The 21911-nt window shown below is 43.0% G+C and overlaps 1 protein-coding gene across 1 annotated transcript; it reads right to left on the bottom strand.

Moving 5' to 3' along the window:
* Positions 1–12461: 12461 nt before the first annotated feature.
* Positions 12462–19592, bottom strand: TMT1A (thiol methyltransferase 1A). The gene is made up of 2 exons (XM_059403111.1): positions 18787–19592; positions 12462–14068 (listed from the first exon to the last, which is right to left on the bottom strand). The coding sequence occupies exons 1-2, from the start codon at positions 19282–19284 to the stop codon at positions 13832–13834; spliced, it is 735 nt and encodes a 244-aa protein (XP_059259094.1). The 5' UTR covers positions 19285–19592; the 3' UTR covers positions 12462–13831.
* Positions 19593–21911: the final 2319 nt, after the last annotated feature.

Genomic DNA, 21911 nt, shown 5'->3' with positions numbered 1-21911 from the left:
ATTTATATCTATGTCTATTTCTATTCCTATGTATCTATATTAAAATCATAAGGCAGTAGTAACATCTCCATGTTCAACCCAGTGCCACATGGTTCATTCTAGTCTTCCCCTTTTCATATTTGTGATTCCTTTCTCTCTGAGAGAACTGGCTCCTACTATCTTCAGGATATTTATTTATTTGCTTAATTCTAGAGCACACAAAAATTCATTTCAAAAAATTCAGAATTTCTGACCCATACTTCTGTGAAAAACAAGCCTATTAAATATTTTTATAGTTCTTTTTTGTCAGAGGGAAAATAGTCAAAATACAGTCTTCAAAAATCACTTGGAATGAAAACACATTTCTACACAAAAACTTGTGTGCAGATATCCGTAGCATCACTATTCTCAGTAGCCAATAAATGGAAGCAAGCCAAACATCCATCATTTGGTGGAGAAATAAAATGTGATATGTCCATACAATGGAATATTATTTGGGCATAAAAAGAAATGAAATACTGTTATGTGTACCTAATAGATGAATCTTGGAAACATGCTAAGTAAAGAAGTCTGTCACAAAAGACCGTATGATATGTGATTCCCTTTATATGAAATGTCCAGAATAGGCAAATCTATAGAGAAAGAGAATAGATCAGTGGTTGCCTAGAGCTCTGAGACAGTGAGGGGAGAATAGGGAGGGACTGCTCATGGTTACAGAGTCTTTGCAGGGGTTAATGAAAAAACTGTAAATCAGTGGTGATGGTGGCACCTGGGTGGCTCAGTCAGTTAAGCATCTGCTTTGGCTCAGGTCATGATCCTGGGGTCTTGAAAACTAGCCACTCGCTGGGCTCCCTGCTTGTTGGGGAGCCTGTTTCTCCCTCTCCCTCTGTCTGCCACTCCCCTGGCTTGTGCTTTCTAGCTCTCTGTCAAATAAATAAATAAAATCTTTAAAAATAAATAAATAAATAAATAAATAAATAAATAAATAGATTGTGGTGATGGTTGCACAACTCTGAATATAATAAAAACCAGTAGGGGTGCCCAGGGGGCTCAGTCAGGTAAGCATCTGCCTTCACTTCAGGTCTGATCTCAGGGTCCTGGGATCATGTCCTGCATTGGGCTCTGCACTCAGCCAGGAGTCCACTTAAGAGTTCTCTCCCTCAGGGCACTGGGTGGCTCAGTGGGTTAAGGCCTCTGCCTTCGGCTCAGGTTGTGATCTCGGGGTCCTGGGATCGAGCCCCGAGTTGGGCTCTCTGCTCCGTGGGGAGCCTGCTTCCCTTCCTCTCTCTCTGCCTGCCTCTCTGCCTACTTGTGATCTCTGTCAAATGAATAAATTAAAAAAAAAAAATCTTAAAAAAAAAAGAATTCTCTCCCTCTGCCCTTCACTGGTCATGCTCTTTCTCTCTCAAATAGATTTAATAATCTTTTTTCAAAACCCACTTAATTGTATACTTTAGCTAAATTTTAGGATATGTGAATTCTATGTTAATAAAGTTTTTTTTTTTTAAAGTTACTTGGAACAAGAGCTACTTGGGGTGATTTTTTTTTTCCCCTCCTGTATCAACATGGTTAGGAATACAGTTTGTAATACAATTAGATGTGTGTGTGTGTGTGTGTGTGTGTGTGTTTTAATGATTTTATTTATTTGATAGAGTGAGAGAGAGTGCATGAGTGGGGTAAGGGGCAGTGGAAGAAGCAGGGAGCCCAACAAGGGTCTTGATCCCAAGACTCCAGAATCATGACCTGAGCCAAAGGCAGATGCCTAACCAACTGAGCCACCCAGGTGCCCCTACAATTAGATTATTTTTTATTTTTCCATCTTAGGGTCCCTTCATTTTTCATTTTATTTTACATGAGACATTCTTTTGTGTATTTTATGTAAGACATCAACAAGGTTCCCAAAATCAAAACTAAAAGAACAGCTAAAAGAATACAGTTAAAAATGTATCACTTCTCTCTCCCCTTTATTTTTACTCTTTTCCCACACACCCACTATAGATAACCAAGGGTCTCCTTTATTCTTCTGAAGTTTCTTTTTGCAAAAATAAACACATACAAATGTGTTTTCTTATTTACCCATCTTTTTTATGGAGAAGATAGATAGTTTTACCTAACATCCGTAGATAGTTTTACCTAACATAGCTCTTATTTACTTAACAACAGCGCCCTGAAATCACATGCTATCACTTCATAGAGCTTCTGTGTATCTTCCTGCCTTACAGGTGTGTGGAACTCCACTACAGAAGCCGTAATTTATTCAAGCATTGATATGTACGAACACCTAGCTTGGGAACATTGCGAGCAGTGCTATAATGAATTATCTTGTGCATCTGCGTTTTCATATTATTGGAAGTGTAGCCTTAGGATGAATTTCTAGAGGTGGGATTGCTGAGCCAAAAGGTAAATGCAGGTATACTTTTGCTAGATATTGCCAAATTCCGCAAGAGGTGTACAAGGTTATATTCCCATCAGCATTCTCTGGAAATGTCCATCTCTCCATGGCCTGCTCAACTGAATGTGTGGTCAGACTTTTGAAGTCTTTTCTGATAGGTGAGAAATGGTATCTCACAGTAGTTTTGAGTAGCATTTCATGTGTTGTGAGTGAGCTCCAAAATATTTTCACTTGTTTAGGGCCATTTTTGATTATTAAAAATCGTATGTTAGGTTTCCTAATTCTAAAGCTCCTGGAAAATTTGGGGAAGGTTGGACAATATCCTCAGGCTCATCAAAGGATTCTGAGTTAAGGGATTAATATTGAAAGCCTCCAGAAATAGAAATGGTCTTTTTAGCATGGGGAGATTTGTCAGGGACAAACATGAACTGTCTTATAAAATGCAGCCTAATTTTCTTTTTGAAACCTAGAGTGTACAGATAGCCATTTGTCCCTTGTATCCCTCATTCAATTCTTCCCACAACTATTTGCCATTCCGCAATGTTCTCACCTCAGCTCTATGTTAGTCCAGTCGGGCGCCTCACTGAAGGGCCTGCTATCATTTACATATTTGTCTTTTCTTTTTTGTCCAGTCTAGCTGAGATGGTGGGTAGAAAAATTCCTCCTCTTCCCCACTCCCAGATGTATCCACATCCTAATCCCCACAACCTGTTGGATGTGTTATGTTACATGCCAAAGGGAAATTAAGGTTGCAGATGGAATGAAGGTTGCTGTCCAGCTGACCTTGAGAGGGGAGGTTGTTCTGGATGTCTGGGCGGGGCTGATATAATCACAAGGGCCCTTATAAGTGAAACTGGGAGGCAAGAAAGTCAGACAGTTTCAGAAAGAGATTTGAAGATGGAGGAAGGGACCATGTGCCAAGGAACCCATGCAGCCTCTAGAACCTGGAGAAGGCAAGAGAACAGATCCTCCTTAGGGCCACCAGAGAAAACAGCCCTGCCAGCACCTTGACTTTAGCCCAGTGAGACCCATTCTGTCCTCCAGAACTGTAAGATAATACATTTGTATTGTGTTAAACCACTAAGTTTGTGGTGATTTCTTATGGCAGCAATAGCAAACTAACGTGGCTCACGTGGGACTGGCACAGTAGCAGCCAGTCTGCCCCAAAGGCCCGGAGAGGGTGTTGATGGGGAATTGGACAGGACAGCTCTGTGGAACTCCACTAAGGGAAATCCGTAGGAACGGAAAGGACTAAGAATGGAATCCTGGGGAGGTAGAGGGCAGCAAAGGAGCTGGAGCTGGAGCAGCCAGAGGGTCAAGAAGATACACAGGAGAAAGGAGGAAGATCTCAAGAAGGGAAACAAGAATCTGATGTTACAGAGCTCCTACAGGCCTTTATATTTGGAAAGCAGCAGTGAGTTTGTGGAGAACAGTTTCAGATAGGGCCGGAAACCCAATGATAATGGTTTGAGGAGTGAGTGGGAAGTGGGGAAAAAAAAAACCCAAAACTGAATTTGGTATTTTTAAGAGATTTGACAGTGAAGGGAGAAAAAGAGCATAATAATTTCAGGAGAAATCAAAGCTAAGTTTTTTTTGTTTTGCTTTGTTTTTAAGTTTTTGGGTTTGTTGTTGTATTGTTTGGTGTTTTGTTTTTACTGGAGGAAGGTGGTGTGGATTTTAGATAATTTGAACATAGGGGAAGAGTGAAGAAGCAAAAGGATTATAACTTGGCAGAAAAAAGACCTGAAAGGGATGACTCCAGAGCCCAGGGCTGGCCTTGCAGCTCTGGTCAGGAAGGGGCATCTGTGAGGTTCTTAAATTTCCAGACCCACTGAGTGGCTCTCTTTATGTTTTTCCTTCTGCTGAAGTGAGCAGTGAAGTCCTCTGCTGAGAGGAGACGTGTGGAGATGAGCATAGTCATGGTTTGGCCCCTGTGGCAGCTGCGGGTAAATCTCAAGACTTCTGAGCAGCCCTGAAAAGTCTAACTCAGTCCTCATACTCTGAGGCAGCAGAGGAGGCAAATGGCTGAAATTGTTCGTGCGTTTCGCAGAGATTGAGCGCTGCTGATAGGAAGCCGAGTTAAGACTGGTGTCCTATCCCTGAGAAGCTTCCCAGTCAGGCATGGGGGACAGATGAGTAGTGTCACACGGCAGCACATTGTGGGGGTGGGAGGAGGAGGCCTGGGCTTGGCTGAAGGGCCTGAAAATCAACCTGGAGAAAGGAGGAAGTTCTTTTTGGAGAAAGTGACTTACGGGATATTTTAGAGAACAAGTACATTTGAGGTGAAGAGGAGAGGGGGTAGGGGTATTTGAGGCAGCAGGCATGGCCTGTGGAAAGGTCCAGAACACACAGCCCAGATAGCACAGGGTGCAGAGCCAGGGGTGGGAGTGGCCTGTAGAGGACCTACCTACACGGCCAGTGGGGCCAGATCATAAGAGCCTTGCATTTTAGGCTCAGGATTTTGAGGTTTCATCCAAAAGCCATGAGAAGCCATCAGAGGATTTGAGGCAGGAAGTGACTTTTAAATTTCAGTTCCAGAGAATAGCACCGAGGGCAGATGGGAGGATTGGAGGGGTCAGGCTGAGGCCAGTTAATCCAAGGAAGGAGGAATGTGAGCAGATATGTTGGGGGAAGAAGGGAAGGAACAGTGTTTGACTGGCTGTGGGAGGTGAGGAAGAGAGAAAGCCAGGAAGATGTCCTGGTTTCCAGCTTGAGTGAGAGTGACAAGAATAGTTTTGCCATTTACTCAAATCTAAAAAAAAAAAAAAAAAAAAAGCAGCAGCAGATTAGGGGTAAAGGAGACCCCACAGTCAGAAATCGGCAGGTTTGTATGGCAGTCGGAGAAGGAGGCATGAGTAGGAGTGTGAGGATGGACTGATTTTTGTCTGCTGTCCAGCCTAGTTCAAAACGGGACACCGTACTGGCTGGCAGCCAGAGACAGCCTGAGGCAGGGCAGCAGCACTAGAAGTCTCTAGGCTGAAAGCTAGGTTTAGTGGGGGTGGTGAAAGGCTAAAGGCTCTTTCAAGAATAGGATTACAGCATTTGAATTTTCATATGCGGCAATTTGGAAACAATGACCAGGAGCAAGGCATGTCTGTTTTCCTCTAGAAATGGTAAGTTTATTTGTAGGAACATTTTTCCAGGGAGAGGATCCAGACCTTTCATCAGATTCTCAAGAAGTTTCTTAGGCCCCTATAAAAATTAAGTATTGATACCTGGTGGCACCATTTTTTTACCTCATCCTCACACTTTCAGACATAATCTGTCATCCAGGTAGGGGTGTGCACTGGCTGTGTGAGCAAAAGGCAAACGTTTCTTCAGAAAATTTTAGTCAGAGTCCCAGAAGTCCTCCTTCCCAGAATACGAAGGGAGGGAAATAAAAGCCCAAGAGCAAAACTGCGGGCTGATTGTGAATGATTTATTAGCTGTGCCCACTTTCTCCCACATTTTCTCCCACTTTCAACATTTGGGCAGATGAGGTTGCATGGATTGGTAAGCAATTTGATATATGGCAACATTTATATTTACAAATAAATATTACATATTTATTTTAATATTGCAGCATTTTCTTCTTCTTTTTTCTTTTTAAAGATTTATTTATTTATTTGACAGAGAGAGATCACAAGTAAGCAGAGAGGCAGGCGGAGGGGGGGGGGAGCGGAACAGGCTCCCTGCTGAGCAGAAAGCCCTATGCGGGACTCCATCCCAGGACCCTGAGATCATGACCTGAGCTGAAGGCAGCGGCTTAACCCACTGAGCCACCCAGGCGCCCCGTTCTTTTTTTTTTTTTTTAAAGGTTTTTAGATTTCTTTGTTCCTAAGCTTTGGTGAACAATAAAATTGAAAAGAAACTCTTCCTCTGGGATCAGAGTAAATGATCTGTTCCCATAACCTGAGAGGTGAGATGGAATTTGAACTGAGCGCTGCTGCTTTCACGGTCCTAATACTGCCTGGTTAGCCTGACAGGTAAAATGTGAGCTGACAGGTATTTTACCTGCAGGTAAAATAAAGATTAAAGGGATTTGGGGAATGACGTTTGCATTTCAAGCACTCTGTGTAGAAGTTCTTTGCAGCATCTCACATAGGTGCCAAACTTTTTATTGTTAGATGCCAAAATTAGAGCTTTGACAAGTCATTTTTTGAAAAAAAATTTAAGGATTTTACTTATTTGACAGAGGGCAGGAGCAGGCAGAGAGATAGGCAGAGAGAAAGGGAGAAGCATATTATCTGCTGAGCAAGGAGCCCGATGCGGGGCTCAATTCCCAGGACCCCGGGATCATGACCTAAGCCGAAAGCAGACCCTTAACCCACTGAGCCACCCATGCACCCCTATGCCAAGTTATTTTTTATGGGAGAATTCTTTAAAATTGTGCCAAGTCTCCTGTGGGGCTTCTGGGTGGCACAGTTGGTGTCCAACTCTTGGTTTCAGCTCAGGTCATGACCTCAGTGTTGTGGGACAAGCCCTGAGTGAGCGCCTTGACTTGGGCTCTGTGCTCAGCAGGAAGTCTGCTTACGTTTTCTCTCTCTCTGCCCCTCCCCCCACCCCACTTGTACTTGCATGCCTGTGCACTCACTCTCTCTCAAATAAATAAACAAATAAAATCTTAAAGAAAAGGTATGCTGAATCTCCAGAAAACATGGTATATGATAATGCAGTTGATGGGAATTCCAGGACCACATTTATAGAAGTAAAATATCTCTTCCTACACAGCAAGATAAACTCCATTCTGTTCCTCTCACAAATGCTTACGGAGGCCAGGCTCTGACCCAAGTAAGGCACCATGTGAAGAAACTCCAGCACACATGACCATCAATTTGATAGTTTATAAAGCACCTCTTGCATTTATGCCCTTCATCTTCACAAGAATGCCGGGAGCTGGGGCACCTGGGTGGCTCAGTTGGTTAAGTGGCTGCCTTGGGCTCAGGTAATGATCCTGGAGTCCTGGGATTGAGTCCCACATCGGGCTCCCTGCTCAGCGGGAAGTCTGCTTCTCCCGCTGACCTCTCTCCTTTCATTGTCTCTCTCTACCTCTCAAATAAATAAATTAAATATTTTTTTAAAAAAAGAATGCCGGGAGCTGTAGGGGGTGGTCTCATCTTATACTAACTGAACAAAATATTGGTAAGATGCAGTGATGAGATCTGGATTCAAATGTTCTGACCCCAAACCCCGCGAAGCTGGGAGAAGTATTGAGATATCTGTTGACAGGTGCTCCTAAACATTGCTGAGCAACCTCAGTTCAACTTCACACTGAGGAACTTCCTTTATGATGTTGAGCTATAGGAGTGGCTAAAATGTTTGGAAATTATGGGTTTGAAGATGGGTGGTGAGGGCATGGAGACCCGTTTGAAGCATTTTCTAGCCTGAGAGATTGTGACTTGGCTCAGATATTCGTGCTTTCCTAGGAAACCACTTGTTTGTGCCCCAGGAAAGTTATGAGCTTCCGTTTTTCCATCCTAGGTTGGTGGGGAGGGGGGGTGAAGGAAGGCAAAGAAGGCTGAGTTCATTGCAAAAGGCATGTTTTCCCACTACCATATCCAGATGTAGTATCTTCCCCTTACCTTAGAGCTACTTCTCTGCCCTATCCCTGAATCATGCAATACCTAGCAAGTTCTCATGGAAATGGTTTGTCATTCCATCCGTCCACACTCGGTCTGTATGTATAGTCAGCTGGGACTTAGTTCTCAGACCAAGATGGCAGCTGTGAAAACGCAGTAGAAGGGACCATCTGAGAGGTATGTAGAAGAGGCAGGGCTTGATAATGAATTAATTGGTAAATACTTTGGTAGCACCTGCTATCTAGTAAGCACTGTGTCTGGCATGTAGAAGAAAGGAAGAAGAGACTAGTGGTATGAAATAACAGCCATGGGTATTACTGAATGCTAAGAGACTTCTCTAGGAGGAAGCTACTTGAAATAGCCAGTAAATGCTTTCTAGAAGGGCATCTCTTTATCTGGTCCTTGGGAAATAATTATAGGTTTTGAAGAAATTAGAAAGTGTTGCTTATTTAAGGAAAGACCCAGCGAATTTTGTTTTTTGGGTTTTTTTTTGATTAACATATAATGTATTATTTGCCGCAGGGGTACAGGTCTGTTAATCATCAGGCTTACACACTTCACAGCACTCACCATAGCACATACCCTCTGGAATGTCCATAACCTAACCACCCTCTCCCTACCCCCCTCACCCCAGCAACCCTCAGTTTGTTTTGCAAGATTAAGAGTCTCTTATGGTTTGTCTCCCTCCTGATCCCATCTTGTTTCATTTTTTCCTTTCCTACCCCCCCAAACCCCCCACACTGCCTCTCAAATTCCTCATATCAGGGAGATCATATGATAATTGTCTTTCTCTGATTGACTTATTTTACTCAGCATAATACCCTCTAGTTCCATCAACATCGTTGCAAATGGCAGGATTTCATTTCTTTTGATGGCTGCATAGTATTCCACTGTGTATATATGTATATATACACACACATACATATCTTCTTTATCCACTCATCTCTTGATGGGCATCTAGGTTCTTTCCATAGTTTGGCTGTTGTGGACATTGCTGCTATAAACTTGAATTTTGTTTTTGACGTGTTCAATTCTCAATATCAAAGGAATGGCAAAAGTCTGAGGTTTAAGAATCTTTTTCAAATAGGTGATGGCTCACAACCTAGGATTATAAGGCATGCTCAAGGGATTGAAACAGACTGACCCAAGTAAGGCACCATGTGAAGAGACTCCACTGTCGTTGGTCTTTCATTTCCCTTGAGTCTTGTGGGACCATTCACAGTAAATGGCCCCCCTATAGGGACCTGGGTTCCAGAAGACCTCAAGAAGCACTGCAACATCGTGCAGAGGCCTGAGCTTTGGAATCAGGTAAACTATGTAGGTATACTGGTATGACCATTCCCCATGTGGCTTTGGGCAAGTGATAGAACACCCACTGGTCTCATTTGTCAGTTGTAGGTAATTTCCCTGCCTTGTAGACTTATGAGTACTACATGAAAATAATTGTGGTAGGGGTGCTGGGTGGCTCAGTTAAGCATCTGCCTTCGGCTCAGGTCATGATCTCAGGGTCCTGGGATTGAGCTCTGCATCAGACTCCCTGCTCAGCAGGAAGTCTGTTTGTCCCTCTCCCTCTGCCCCTTCCCCCTGCTCATGCTCTCTCCCCCTCAAATAAAATCTTAAAAAAAAAAATCGTGTAAAAAGTTGGTGCCTGGGGGCACCTGGGTGGCTCAGTGGGTTAAAGCCTCTGCCTTCAGCTCAGGTCATGATCCGAGGGTCCTGGGATCGAGCTCCACATTGGGCTCTCTGCTCAGTGGGGAGCCTGCTTCCTCCTCTCTCTCTCCCTCTCTGCCTGCTTGTGATCTTTGTCAAATAAATAAATAAAATCTTAAAAAAAAAAAGTTGGTGCCTGGCATAAAGAATTCACATAATACATAGACAGTTATATTGTTAGCTATTAGAGTCATGGAATAAAAGGATCATTCCAAGGAAAAGGTTGACATCAGTGTCAGACACATTTTAAAGACTGAGAAGGACACAGTCTGAATTAAGGCTGTTGGACGTGAGAGGTTTTTATTTTTAGAATGGTAAATTCTGAATGGCAATTTCCCTTGGTTCTATGTAATTCTTTACAGGTTTCCAAATACTTTCTTTTAGGAACAAAATAATACCTTTCTTGGTCAGCCAATTGCTCTGGTTTTTTTTTTGTTTGTTTGTTTGTTTTTTGTTTGTCGACTAGAAATTGAGAACATTGGTCACTCTGCGTTCATTTCCTGTGCCCTCAATGAACATGACCTCTGTTCTTGATTCCAGTGGTTCCATGGGTCAGGGAATTCTGATTATTCTTTAAAGTAGCTTGAATACTCTTGGTTTTAGGTACTGAAGTCATTAAAATGATGCTTACTAAACAGTTTTGTTTTGTGTGTTTTTTTTTTTTTGCTTTTGTTGACATTGGGCAGCTGTGATTCATTCCACTCTCAAGTGCCTTAACAGATTAACAAGAATTTCAGTTGTGTTAAGTTCTGTGTTTTCTAAAGCAACACTGAAGGGAAAGTCTTCTCTTAAGGTTCAAGAGTCCAAAAGGAACTATTATGCAATGTGCACTTCACTTGCTATTCAAGTCTGAAGTATATAGGAATTCAGAAGAAACAATTACAATATTAGAAGACTTAGGACCATAATGTTTTATAATATAAATAAAAGCAATTTCAATGGTGTTTTGTTTTGTTAAGTTGAAGTCAATTATCCTGCTCATGGATCCCGGGGCTTAACTAGATAAGGAAGAAGCTAATGGAAAAAGTAGTTCTCCTTCCCAATTCTCCCCACCAGCTATGCCGCCTGGCCCTGCCAGTTCCTCAAACAGATTGTGTTTCCTCCTTTTATTTGTCTACGGCACAAGCTGTTCTCTTATGCCCCAGTATTAATATCCTCTGGAATTCAGGTTGGATGTTACTTCCTCAAGAAAGCCTGTGGTCCTCCTCCCTGGCTGGGTCAGATTCTAACTCTCTCGAATGTGAAGGCTTGAATGTGAATGTGCTTCACTTCGTTAATTCCTCACAATAACCCTGTAGGAGGATAGTACCCTCATTGACAGGTGAGGAAGGTGACACAAGAGCTATAACTTGCCCGAGGTCACATAACCAACAAAGGACACAGCCAGGACTTGACTTTGGTCACTTTGGTGCCAAAGCCAGTGTCGTTGGTTTTTCATTTCCCTTGTTGTATAGCCTCTTGAGAAGCCAGCATTCTCAATGTGGTGCTTTGTGACCTACCACAGGACAGAAGGCAGAGGGTCTGACCTAAATGCGATGTGCTTCTAGGGGCCGCCTGTGGTGTGCCTGCTCTGAGCATGCATTCCTGCTGTCCCCAGTCACTGGCCCTGTTTTCATTTCGAGGATATACAGCTCTCCTTGTCTCAGCTCATGTGGTCTGGGTGTGCTCAGCCCCAGGAATGAGGCGCTGTGACCTGCACTTGAGCCATGCGGCATAATCCATCGGGTCTAAACATTAGAATGGGTTCACACATGGCTTGTGCTCCGTATTGTCAACTCGAGACAACTGAGACCCAATCCATAACTTTGGTTGGAGTTTTTGCAAGAATAGACTTGATCTTTCCTACTGGTTGCGGACTCTGAAAGCATGAAGATTGGTACCTACTTCTACTAGGGCAGACAGGAGGGCAACTGTGACATCAGGGAGTTTCAGCTGAGCCTTGCTCAAGATGTGCCTGAGGCTTTCTGTCCCTGTCTTTTCACTAACTTGAGTATTTAAAGCCCTTTTTCTACTTAAGCCTTTTTTGGTTGAGAGCTGTGCCACTTGCCATCAGAGAAATCCTAACCAGCACGTTGGACATGTTTTACGTTTTTCTGTTTCCATTTTGCAGGGGCTTAGGTCACTTCCATGGGGTGTTGGAATGGCCATAAACGTGTGTCGTCTTGGCCTGGGGAGGAAAGCAGTGCATAGGTAACACGGCCCCAATCATGTCGAAACAGGTTTTATAGTTCTGGGAACTGGGGCTTCTAACACCTACTCAGTAACTTGTGGCATATAAGAAACTCCTTTTTTTTTTTTTTATTTCTCCATGTCTTAGTTTTGTACAGAATGTGAGGATAATATTTTCCATGCCACTTAGACAAGAAGGAATTGGTAAGAATGTGTCTAGTACTTTGGTATTGTCTTCCTACATGCTAGTAACATATCAGCATGTCAATGCATGGTTTTTACAATTTCTCAGTCGCTAGAGTAACCTAACCAATAGTGAGGTGGCTGATTAAGGAGGGTCCTCCTTTGGGGAGACTGTAGAGAGAGGAGATTGCTGTTGTAGAGCTCAGGAGGCCTTAGACGAAGGTCCCAACCTCACCTTAACAGTAACTGCCTTCACATTCGAGAGAGCTAGAATAGTTAAGTGTCCTTTCTTTCTTCTCTATGGATTTTATAAGTGAGGGTCTTTGGGCTTGAACCTTCCAAAACTCACTCTGATCCTTCCCAAATTGCTTTCTCTAAAATCCACTAGCTACCTGGTAGTAGAAAGAAAAATCTATATGTTCAAATAGCTTAATTTTCCCCTCCCAGAGACATTAAAAAAGTGAAGCCAAGCCAGCAAAGACACAAACCATTTATTTCCATCTCTAAAATCAATGTGAATTTATTGATTGATTTCATATTTAAAATAGTCCCTTTGTAAAGTCATTATACTTTATAGAAAATGTACTAACTTTATTAAAATACACACAGTTGCTGAAAATGCTATTCTTTTTTTTTTTTTTAAGATTTTATCTATTTATTTAATAGAGAAAGACACAGTGAGAGAGGGAACACAAGCAGGCAGAGAGGCAGGCAGAGAGAGAGAGGAGGAAGCAGGCTTCCTGCTAAGCAGAGAGCCCAATGTGGGGCTCGAACCCAGGACCCTGGGATCATGACCTGAGCCAAAGGCAGAGGCTTTAACCCACTGAGCCACCCAGGCGCCCCTCAACACTTGTTTTCAAAGCACTTATGATTTTCAGAGGTTTCCACGATGGCAAGGAACAAAGAAATCATCTCGGGACAGGAGTGGAAATTTGGTCAGAATAATCCCCCAAATATGTGTCTATTTCTCTACAGACTCCCAGACTGCCTAGGTTTTAGGGGGTCTTACAAAGCGTACCCAATTAAACAAGGTTTTCCTAACTACAGTTGGCCTACAATTTAAGACAGGAGACAGCAAACTATATGCTACATAATAAGGAAAATGTACTCAAGAATCTTAAGTGCCTCGGCTATTTTTCTGGATACACTAATATGTCAAGTACAATCTTTAAGTACTGAAGATTGCATTATATGGTAATAAAAAAAATGAAGACTGGAATGCAGGAAAATAAACGTCAGTGGACTGCGGGAGTAAAAACAACACTGGGCAGAGCTAGGTGTGGCTTCCTAGTCCATTAATTCTGAACACCAGCCCTGCTGATACTAAGAACAACAAACAGATTCAGATTTCTCTTTCAGAAAGACCTGGGCTGTTGAGATTTGGATTTTCAACTAATCAGTATTCCCTGGTTCAGTCTGTGAAGTTTCAAGATCTTGTCACTTCTCCCTTTTCAAATCCTCTTTTGAGTGATTTCACTGCCTCTTAGCACCAAGCTCTCAAAGAGAGGGGTGAAATGAAAATCTGCCAGGTAGCCATATAAACCAGAAGGATTTTGAAGTTATCCCATAAACTAAAGTTTGGGGATAATAGTAAACTTCAATTATGGAAGCCCAGCGTTTCCTTTTAAGGGAGAACCCTGTTTTGCTTTGGCTTGGTTTTGATTCCCTGGGAGACAACAGAAAATGGCTGAAGAAGTTATAACATAAATCCTTAAGGATGAAATGCAACTTTACCTTAAAAACAAGAAAAAAAAAAGTTTTCTTTCTTCCAATTAGTAGTTGAAGTGTCAGAGCGTAGCCTGAAGCTATGAGCTGTTCAGCCCTCTACTCCCCACTTAGGCTACTTGATGGCATAGCCACAGATGTGGGGGCGCACCAGCTCCCAGGAGAGCGGCGCCCAGAAGTGCTGCAGCTTGAGCTCGGAGAAGCCCGCCCGCTCCAGCGCCTTCCAGCTCTCTCTAGTCAGGTGGCACCCGTCAAACAGCAGGTACCAGGAAGGATGCAGGATCTGTTGCCAAAAGTAAATCCAGGTTGAGCTCTCAGCAGCTACATGCTCCAGGAAATAGAAAACCCCGCCCTGAGAAGGGAAAAAAAACAAAAAAGCCCCACAGATTTTAGTTTTGGAAGTACAGGTTTATAAGATGATGGAATCTTCAATTTCAGTGGTCCCTAAAGGCTAACTCTATGAGAAGGCATGGATAAATGAGCACTTACTAAGACACCGTTTTGGCCAATAGTCTCACCTTCGGTCTAGTTTTATCCAGAGCTGCCAATCTAATGGAATTAACATGTATTTTCTGTTCATAGAAGTGATGCATAATGACAACTAAACCTGGTAGCAGTTCCTATATGCAAGGTATGTGGGAACTGCTGCAGGTTTAGCTATCATGATGCAAGAATGCCTATCACACATCAACTTGCTTGATCTTATGATAAACTTATTTGGTAAGTATTATCAGTCCTATTTTTCAGATGAGGAAAGTGAGCCACAAAGAAAATGAGCAACTTGCCCAAAGTCACACAGCTTGTAAATGTCAGATCAGGTTTGGTTTGACCCTGGACATTCCAGCTGATAGAGGCTAGTAATACTGACTTGACCATGGGGCACCTGGGTGGCTCAGTGGGTTAAGCCTCTGCCTTTGGCTCAGGTCATGGTCTCAGGGTCCTGGGATTGAGCCCAGGGTTGACTGGGCTCTCTGCTCAGCAAGGAGCCTGCTCCCATCTCTCTCTGCTTGCCTCTCTGCTTACTTGTGATCTCTCTCTCTCTCTCTCTGTCAAATAAATCAATAAATAAATAGATAAAATCTTTAAAAATACTACCTTGACCATATGCTGACCTTAGGAAATGAAGAAGTTTAAATAGAAAAACAAGCACTGTTCTATCATCTCAATATAGCTACTGTTAAAACTTTGTGTGCACACCGTATGAATATGTATCTTTTCCCTAAAACTAGGACTAGAATGTACCTTCTGTTTTGTAACCTGCTTTATTTGTGTTTTCAAATATTATTCTAAAATGTGATTTAAAAGCTCTTTACACAGTATTTCATAGCACTGCAGGTACCATCTCTTACTTATTGAAGTTATTTCCAACTTTTCATTATTGTAAATACTGTTACAGTGACTATCCTTATCCATACATCTCTGTGCCCATCTCTAATTATTTCCAAATAAATAACTTGCAAAAAAGGGGAACTGCTGAGTCAAAAATCTGTTACTTCTTAAAGATTTTACTTATTTACTTATTTTAAGATTTTTATTTATTTGAGAGAGGGACCACAAGAAGGGGGAAGGTCAGAGGGAGAAGCAGACTCCCCACTGAGCAAGGAGCCCAACTGTGATGGGCAAGACTGGATTCCAGGACCCCAGGATCATGACCCCAGATGCTTAACCGACTAGGCCACCTAGGCACCCAAGTCTGTGCCTTCTTAAAGCTATTGGTGCAGGTTGTCAAACTGCCCTTTGGAAGAGGCATTGCAAGTTTACATTCATACCAGCAATGGGTGTGAGTGCCAGTTTCCAACAAACTCCCATCTATACTTTTTCCTCTGTATCCTGCCAATTTGATGGGTGAAATGGTATTTAATTTTCAATAATATGCATATCTTTAATTTCTTAATATATATAACATTTTTTTGCTAAATCTTATTGGTGATTTGGACTTCTCTTCTGCTTGATCTGTTGATGTCTTTTTTCAGTTTTCTAATAGGGTGTTGAGTTTTCTTACTCCTTAGGTAATTTAGTATAAGACCATATATGTTCCCCCCAGTTTCTTGCCTTTTTTATTTTTAAGGAATCTCTACGCCCAACGTGGGGCTTAAACTCACAACCTCGAGTCCCACCTGGGTGGCTCAGTCTGTTAAGAACCTGCCTTCGGCTCAGGTCAGGATCCCAGGGTTCTGAGATCGAGCTGCATGTTGGGCTTCCTGCTCAATGGGTTGTCTGCTTTTCCCTCTGCCCCTCCTTCACTTGTGCTCACTCTCTTTCCCAAATAAGTAAATAAAATCTTAAAAAAAAAAAAAAGAAAGTCACATGCTCTATCAACTGAGCCAGCCAGGCACCCAAGTTGTTTGCCTTTAAAGTACAAAAATTTTTAATGTCTCTTAAAAAAAATTTTTTTTTTTTTTACTTCATCTGAACATTTTTCTTGGGTTCTGCTTTGCAAACCTGTGGGAGAGTCTGAATCCACACCCAGCACTGCCTGAGACTAAACAAGCATGTCTTATACTTTTGTACCATTGTCACGAGGATGTAAATTCTATGATGAATTAAAATACTGAAGCATCTAAAAGCATTACTGAAGCCATGGTACCACTGTGTCATTAGGGATTTTATTCAGGGATTTTTATTTATTATAAATGTGGGTGCAGTGTAGACACAGTTCTACATTATCAGAAGGACTTTGGAAGTCTTCTCCCCTTCTACCTCTGTGGGGAGCAAATCCCCTCCAAAACCCGTGGTGACAGTCACACTCTGGCTACTCTAGTCTTGCCTATACCAGACAGACAGCTGAGAGGGGGCAGAGAAGACCTGGGTTGAGGGGGACACCTGGGTGGCTCAGTTGGTTAAGCGCCTGCCTTGGGCTCAGGTCATGATCCCAGGGTCCTGGGACTGAGTCCCACATCTGGCTCCTTGCTCAGTGGGGAGCCTGCTTCTCCCTCTGCCTGCTGCTCCCCCTGCTTGTGCTCACACTTTCTCTTTCTAACAATAAAATAAATCTTAAAAACCTGTGCTCAGAATGGAAAACCTGGAATTTCCTGAGTGGTTTTAAAAAAAATTTTTTTTTCCGTAGACGAGAACAGGTAGACAAGAGCAGGAGGCGGCCCGGGTCTAGGGAGGCTGATGTCACCCTTGGGGTAACACAGGTTAAGCTAGAGATGGCATGTCACCCGTACAGGTGATGGTTGAATACAGTGATGAATACAAAGGTGCGGGGTCAGAAGAAAGATCTGGGCTAGATGTTCACATTTGGAAACCATCTGTGTATGCATGGTACTGGCAAACTTAGAGATGGGCAGAGGAAGAACAGCCAGTAAAAGTGGTGGAAGTGTTGAAGTCGGAGAGATAAAAAGGCCCTAATGACAAGCGCTATATGGTGCAAAAGGGAGAATATTTGCGTTAAAGAAAGTCAGACCTACTAGCTGTGTAACTTTGGGCAAGTTTCACACCATGAAGACAGTATCTGTTATAAAGGACTGTTGAGAGGGTTAAAGGACAGTGTAATACAGCTCCTGGTCAAATGCAGCAGAGAGCCGGGGCTTCACAGGAGCTAGGGAGGACCATCATGAATGCGATCTCATTGAGAGTGCTAGAAAATACAGGGAATCGTTACTTTGTAGGAGTAATGCTATAGGCAAAACACTTACCAGCCTTACCCATTTACTGCCCAGCCTTAGGATTCAAGAACCCAGCACTTGAATATAAGAATCAGAACATTTCAGGGCACCCGGGTGGCTCAGTTGGTTAAGCGCCGGACTCTTGATTTCCGCTCAGGTCATGATCTCAGGTTCATGGGATCCCAGCCCCATGCCCAGCTCTGTGCTCAGTGTGGAGTCTGCTTGAGATTCTCTCTCTCCCTCGGCCCCTCCCTCATGTGCTGTCTCTCTGAAATAGATGGATAACTCTTTGACAAGTGTTTTAAAAAAAAGTTTCATGTCTATCATTCCCATTACCATATATGTATGTGTGTGTGTGTGTGTGTGTGTGTGTGTGTTAGCTCTCACACAGTGGGCTTATACACTACGTAATAGTCCATGCTTTGATTGCTTTTTTTCATTTAACATTATCTCTTGGGGATTTTTTCATATTAACATAGATAGCTCTTCTTTTATGCTATGTGACCATTTACTTGAACAGCCTCCTACTGATGGACATTTAGGATAATTCCAGTTTATGCTATTACAAATACTCCACAGAATGTCTTTGCAAATAGGCAAGTGTTTGCATATTTGTGCAGTGTAGCTATAGGATAAATTATTATTGGATACAAGACTGTGTTCACTTTAAGTTTTGAATATTATCAAATTACCCTCCAAAGAGGGCAGTGCCTCTAGTATGGGGTGTACTGCTTCCCAAACAAACCCCAATACCATATTGACCTTAAAAGCCTCTGACATTATAATAGGTAAAAAAGGTATCTTGTGTTGTATTGTGTTGTATTTCTTTGTTTGGAAGGCTGAGCATTTTTGTCATATAATTGGCTTGCTTTTTCTTTTCTTTTCTTTTTTTAAAGAGGGCAGGATGAAGTGAGAGAGGGCTGAGAGAGAGGGAGAGAGAGAATCCCAGGCAGATTCCACACCCAGCTCCAGCCCGAGGTGGGGGCTGGATCCCACTTCCCTGAGATTAGGACCCCAGCAGAAAATCAGAGTCCCACCATTAACCCAGTGAGCCACCCAGGCACCCCTGTAATTGGTTATCTGTATTTACATTTCTGTTCCCATTTGCCTATTTTTCTCTTGTGTTTTTCTTCTTTTTAAAAAATCCTATCGATCTCTTGATTTGTAATGTCTTTTAAAATGAAGGAAGTTAATCTTTTTGTCTGTCATCCCTGGCAAATACTTCTATGTTTTGGTACTTTTTTTTTTTATTCTCTGTAGTTTTTAAAAATTGATGTATTCAGAATCAGTCTTTCCCTTTATAGCTTCCTTCTGACTCTAAGGTTTTTAAAAATGCAACAGTGCCTTCTCTAGTGGTTTTACTTTTTATGTTTGAATGTTTGAGCCACCTGAAATTGACAAAACTGCCCTTGGTGATGTGGTTACCACTAACTAGTCCCCCTCACAACCCCCCACTCACCAGCCTCAGCACTCGGTGCACCTCCTGGAGGAGGCGCTCCTGGCTCTCCACGGAGCACAGGACCAGGGTGCAGACCACCACGTCCACAGAGCCATCGGCCACCTGCGGCATGTGCTCCCCTGCGGCCACCACGAAGCGCTCCAACTGCAGGTGTCGGTTCTCCGCAACGCTCTTGATCAAGAACTTCTCAAAGTTGGGGTTAGGGTCAACACAAGTCACCCGGCATCCAGGCGGGTAGAACTTGAAGTTGGCCCCGGTGCCGCAGCCCACCTCCAGCAGGGACAGCTTCCCAGAAGGGCCCACAAAGTCCTGCAGGTTGCTGAAGAGCTCCCGCTTCTTGCTTGCCATCTGCTCGTTGTAGATCACGGTGAACCTCTGCATGAAGTGGGGGAACCATTTTTTGCATATCCAGTTCCACAAGCCCAGAAAGTTCAGCAGGAACATGGGAGATGCCAGGATGCAGACAAGTAGCCTGAGGATAACGATGGTAAGCGCCATCACTCCAAAGAGAAAGACCAGTTAGCCCTGGACCCTTTCTGGCCACACTCCAAGGACAATCAGCCACAGAGGAAAAAAGAACCTGTTGGGAGAGAGAGACGCAGCTGAAGTCACATCATGGGTGAGGGGCCCATTTCACCTAATTTACAGGCGTTTGGCAAAAGATTCAGCTTAGTTTTCACGAAGCCAAGGGAGAAGGTTCCCAGCTTCCCTTAGAAGGAAAGTTGATTATAGTCCCTTAACTCCAAAGCAGTTCTCCTTCTCTGCGAACTACTGCGAGTTTCCTGCGGGAGTTTTCTCTGCGCTTAGGCCCGCCCTCTGGGGTCCTCCAATGACATCTGCAAAGAAAACAATCTGTGGGTGGAGCCTGGTGAAACCGAACCAGAAGGCTGCTGGCAAGTGTCCCGGTCTTGCTTACCCTTTGGCCCCTCTCCTTCCTATTTTGAAACAGGAGGTGATTAGACGCGCTTGCCTGGCCACAGTCAATAAGAATTTACCCCTTTTGCATTCTGGGCTGAGGCTCTCAGACATTCCTAACTCCAACGGGTTTATTTTTAAGTCACTGTTTCAGCTCCCCTCTGGTTCAAAGGGTGAGTTTGAACTTCAGACTGTGTGGGACTGCTGCATTACTCAACTAATTTAGATAAAAATCGTCTCCAGAATATTCATCCTTGGGAACCTAAAAACCGAAAGCACACAGAAAGTAGTTTGAAGCAGTCATCTGTTTTTAATAATAAATTAAAAAAAAAAAGTGAGCCCTGGCTTTAGAGTAAGTCTGGGAAGGCAGAAATTTTAAAAAATAACAGTAACATTTACTTTTTTCTTTTACTTTTTGAAACATTTTATTTCTTTAAAGAGAGCGAGCATGAGCAGGGGGAGAGGGAGGGGCAGAGAGGGAGAAGATATCTAGCTGGTTCTCGGGACTGGGGAGCCCTGGGCTGGACTGATAGCATGACCTGAGCTGAAATGAAGAATTGGAAGCTTATCCACTGACACACACCACTGCCACCCACCCACCCACCCCACCCCACCACACCACACGCCACCCCTGTGGCTCTGGTAACATTTACTTTTTTAAACTGGGTGATGGATACAGGAGTGTTCTGTTGTTTCACTATTGTTATATCCTATACATATGTTATATCTTTTACATTTTTAGCAGCTTTTTTGAGGTGGAATTGACATGCAATAAACCATATATGTAAAGTGTACAGCCTGATACATTTTGACATATGTACATACCTGTAATGCCATCACTTCATCAAGATAATGAACACATCCATCACCCCCAGAAGTTTCCCCTTGCTCCTTTGTCTTCCCTTCCTCCAGCCTGCCCCATCCCAAGGCAAGCTCTGATCTGTTTCCTGTTACTAGAGATTGATAGGCACTTCCTAGAATTATAAGCAAATGGAATCAGGCATTACTTGCTTTTTTTTTTTGTCTGACTTCTTCCACTCAGGGTAATTATCTTGAAGGTCAGCAACACTGTTGCACGAATCCACTGATTTTATTAAGTAGTGTTCTGTTGTATGGATCCGTAACTGTTTTTCCATTCACTTGTTGATGGACATTTGGGTTGTTTGTGGCTATCACACATTGAGCTAACGTGAACATCAGCGTACAGGTCTTTGTGTGGACGTAGGCTCTCATTTCTCTTGGATAAATTCTTATGAATAGAATGGATGGGTTACATGGTAGGCAAATATTTAATTTTTGAAGAAACTGCCAAACCGTTTTCCAAAGCAAGTATGCCATTTTATATTCCCACTGCAGGTGTATGAGAGATTTCGCTGTCCCACATCCTCACCAATATTTGGTATGGTAGTCTTTTTAAACTTCAGCCATTTAAAAAGATACATAGTAGTCTCTCATTATACCTTTAATTTGCATTTCTCTGATGATTAATAATGTTGAGCTTCTTTCAATGGGCTTATTTGCCATTTGTGTGTATTAATTGGTAAGGTGTCCAACTGTTTTGCCCATTTTTAAATTGGGTGAAGAGCAAGAATTCTTTGTATATTCTCAGTATAAGTCATTTATCAAATGTGTGATTTTTTTTTTTCCTAGTCTGTGGCTTGTCTTTTTAATTCTTTTAGCAGTGTCCCTATCTTGTCCCCTCTCTTCTGCTCCCCCTGCCTCTGGCAATGACCAATCTGTTCATCTATGAATTTGTTGTTGTTTTTTCTTTTGTGGGTTTTTTTTCTTTTTCTTTTTCTTTTTTTTTCTCACACATGTAAGTGAAATCATACGGTATGTGTCTTTCTCTGACTTATTTCACTTAGAATAATGCCATCAAGGGGTGCCGAGGTGGCTCGGTGCATCCGTTGAGTGTCCATCTGACTCTTGGTTTCAGCTCAGGTCATGATATGGAGGTCATGGGATCAAGCCCCAACTCAGGCTCTCCACTCAGCAGGGTGTCTGCTTGGGGTTCTCTCTCTCCCTCTCCATCTGCCCCTCTCCCTCTCTTTCTCGCTAAAATAAATAAATAATCTTAAAAATTGATCAGTCTTTGGGGCGCCTGGGTGGCTCAGTGGGTTAAGCCGCTGCCTTCGGCTCAGGTCATGATCTCAGGGTCCTGGGATCGAGTCCCGCATTGGGCTCTCTGCTCAGCAGGGAGCCTGCTTCCT

The sequence above is a fragment of the Mustela nigripes genome, chromosome 6 (assembly GCF_022355385.1).
Source record: "Mustela nigripes isolate SB6536 chromosome 6, MUSNIG.SB6536, whole genome shotgun sequence".
NCBI classification, from domain to species: Eukaryota; Metazoa; Chordata; class Mammalia; order Carnivora; family Mustelidae; genus Mustela; species Mustela nigripes.
Note: the sequence above shows the minus strand (reverse complement) of the source record. Positions and strands in the feature narration are given on the sequence as shown.

Excerpts from the sequence above, each read along its gene's own strand:
- TMT1A (XM_059403111.1), bottom strand. The coding sequence starts at position 19,284 with ATGGCGCTTACCATCGTTATCCTCAGGCTACTTGTCTGCATCCTGGCA. Across the intron at positions 14,069-18,786 it reads TGCACCGAGTGCTGAGGCTG|GGCGGGGTTTTCTATTTCCT; the intron begins GTGAGTGGGGGG and ends TTCCCTTCTCAG.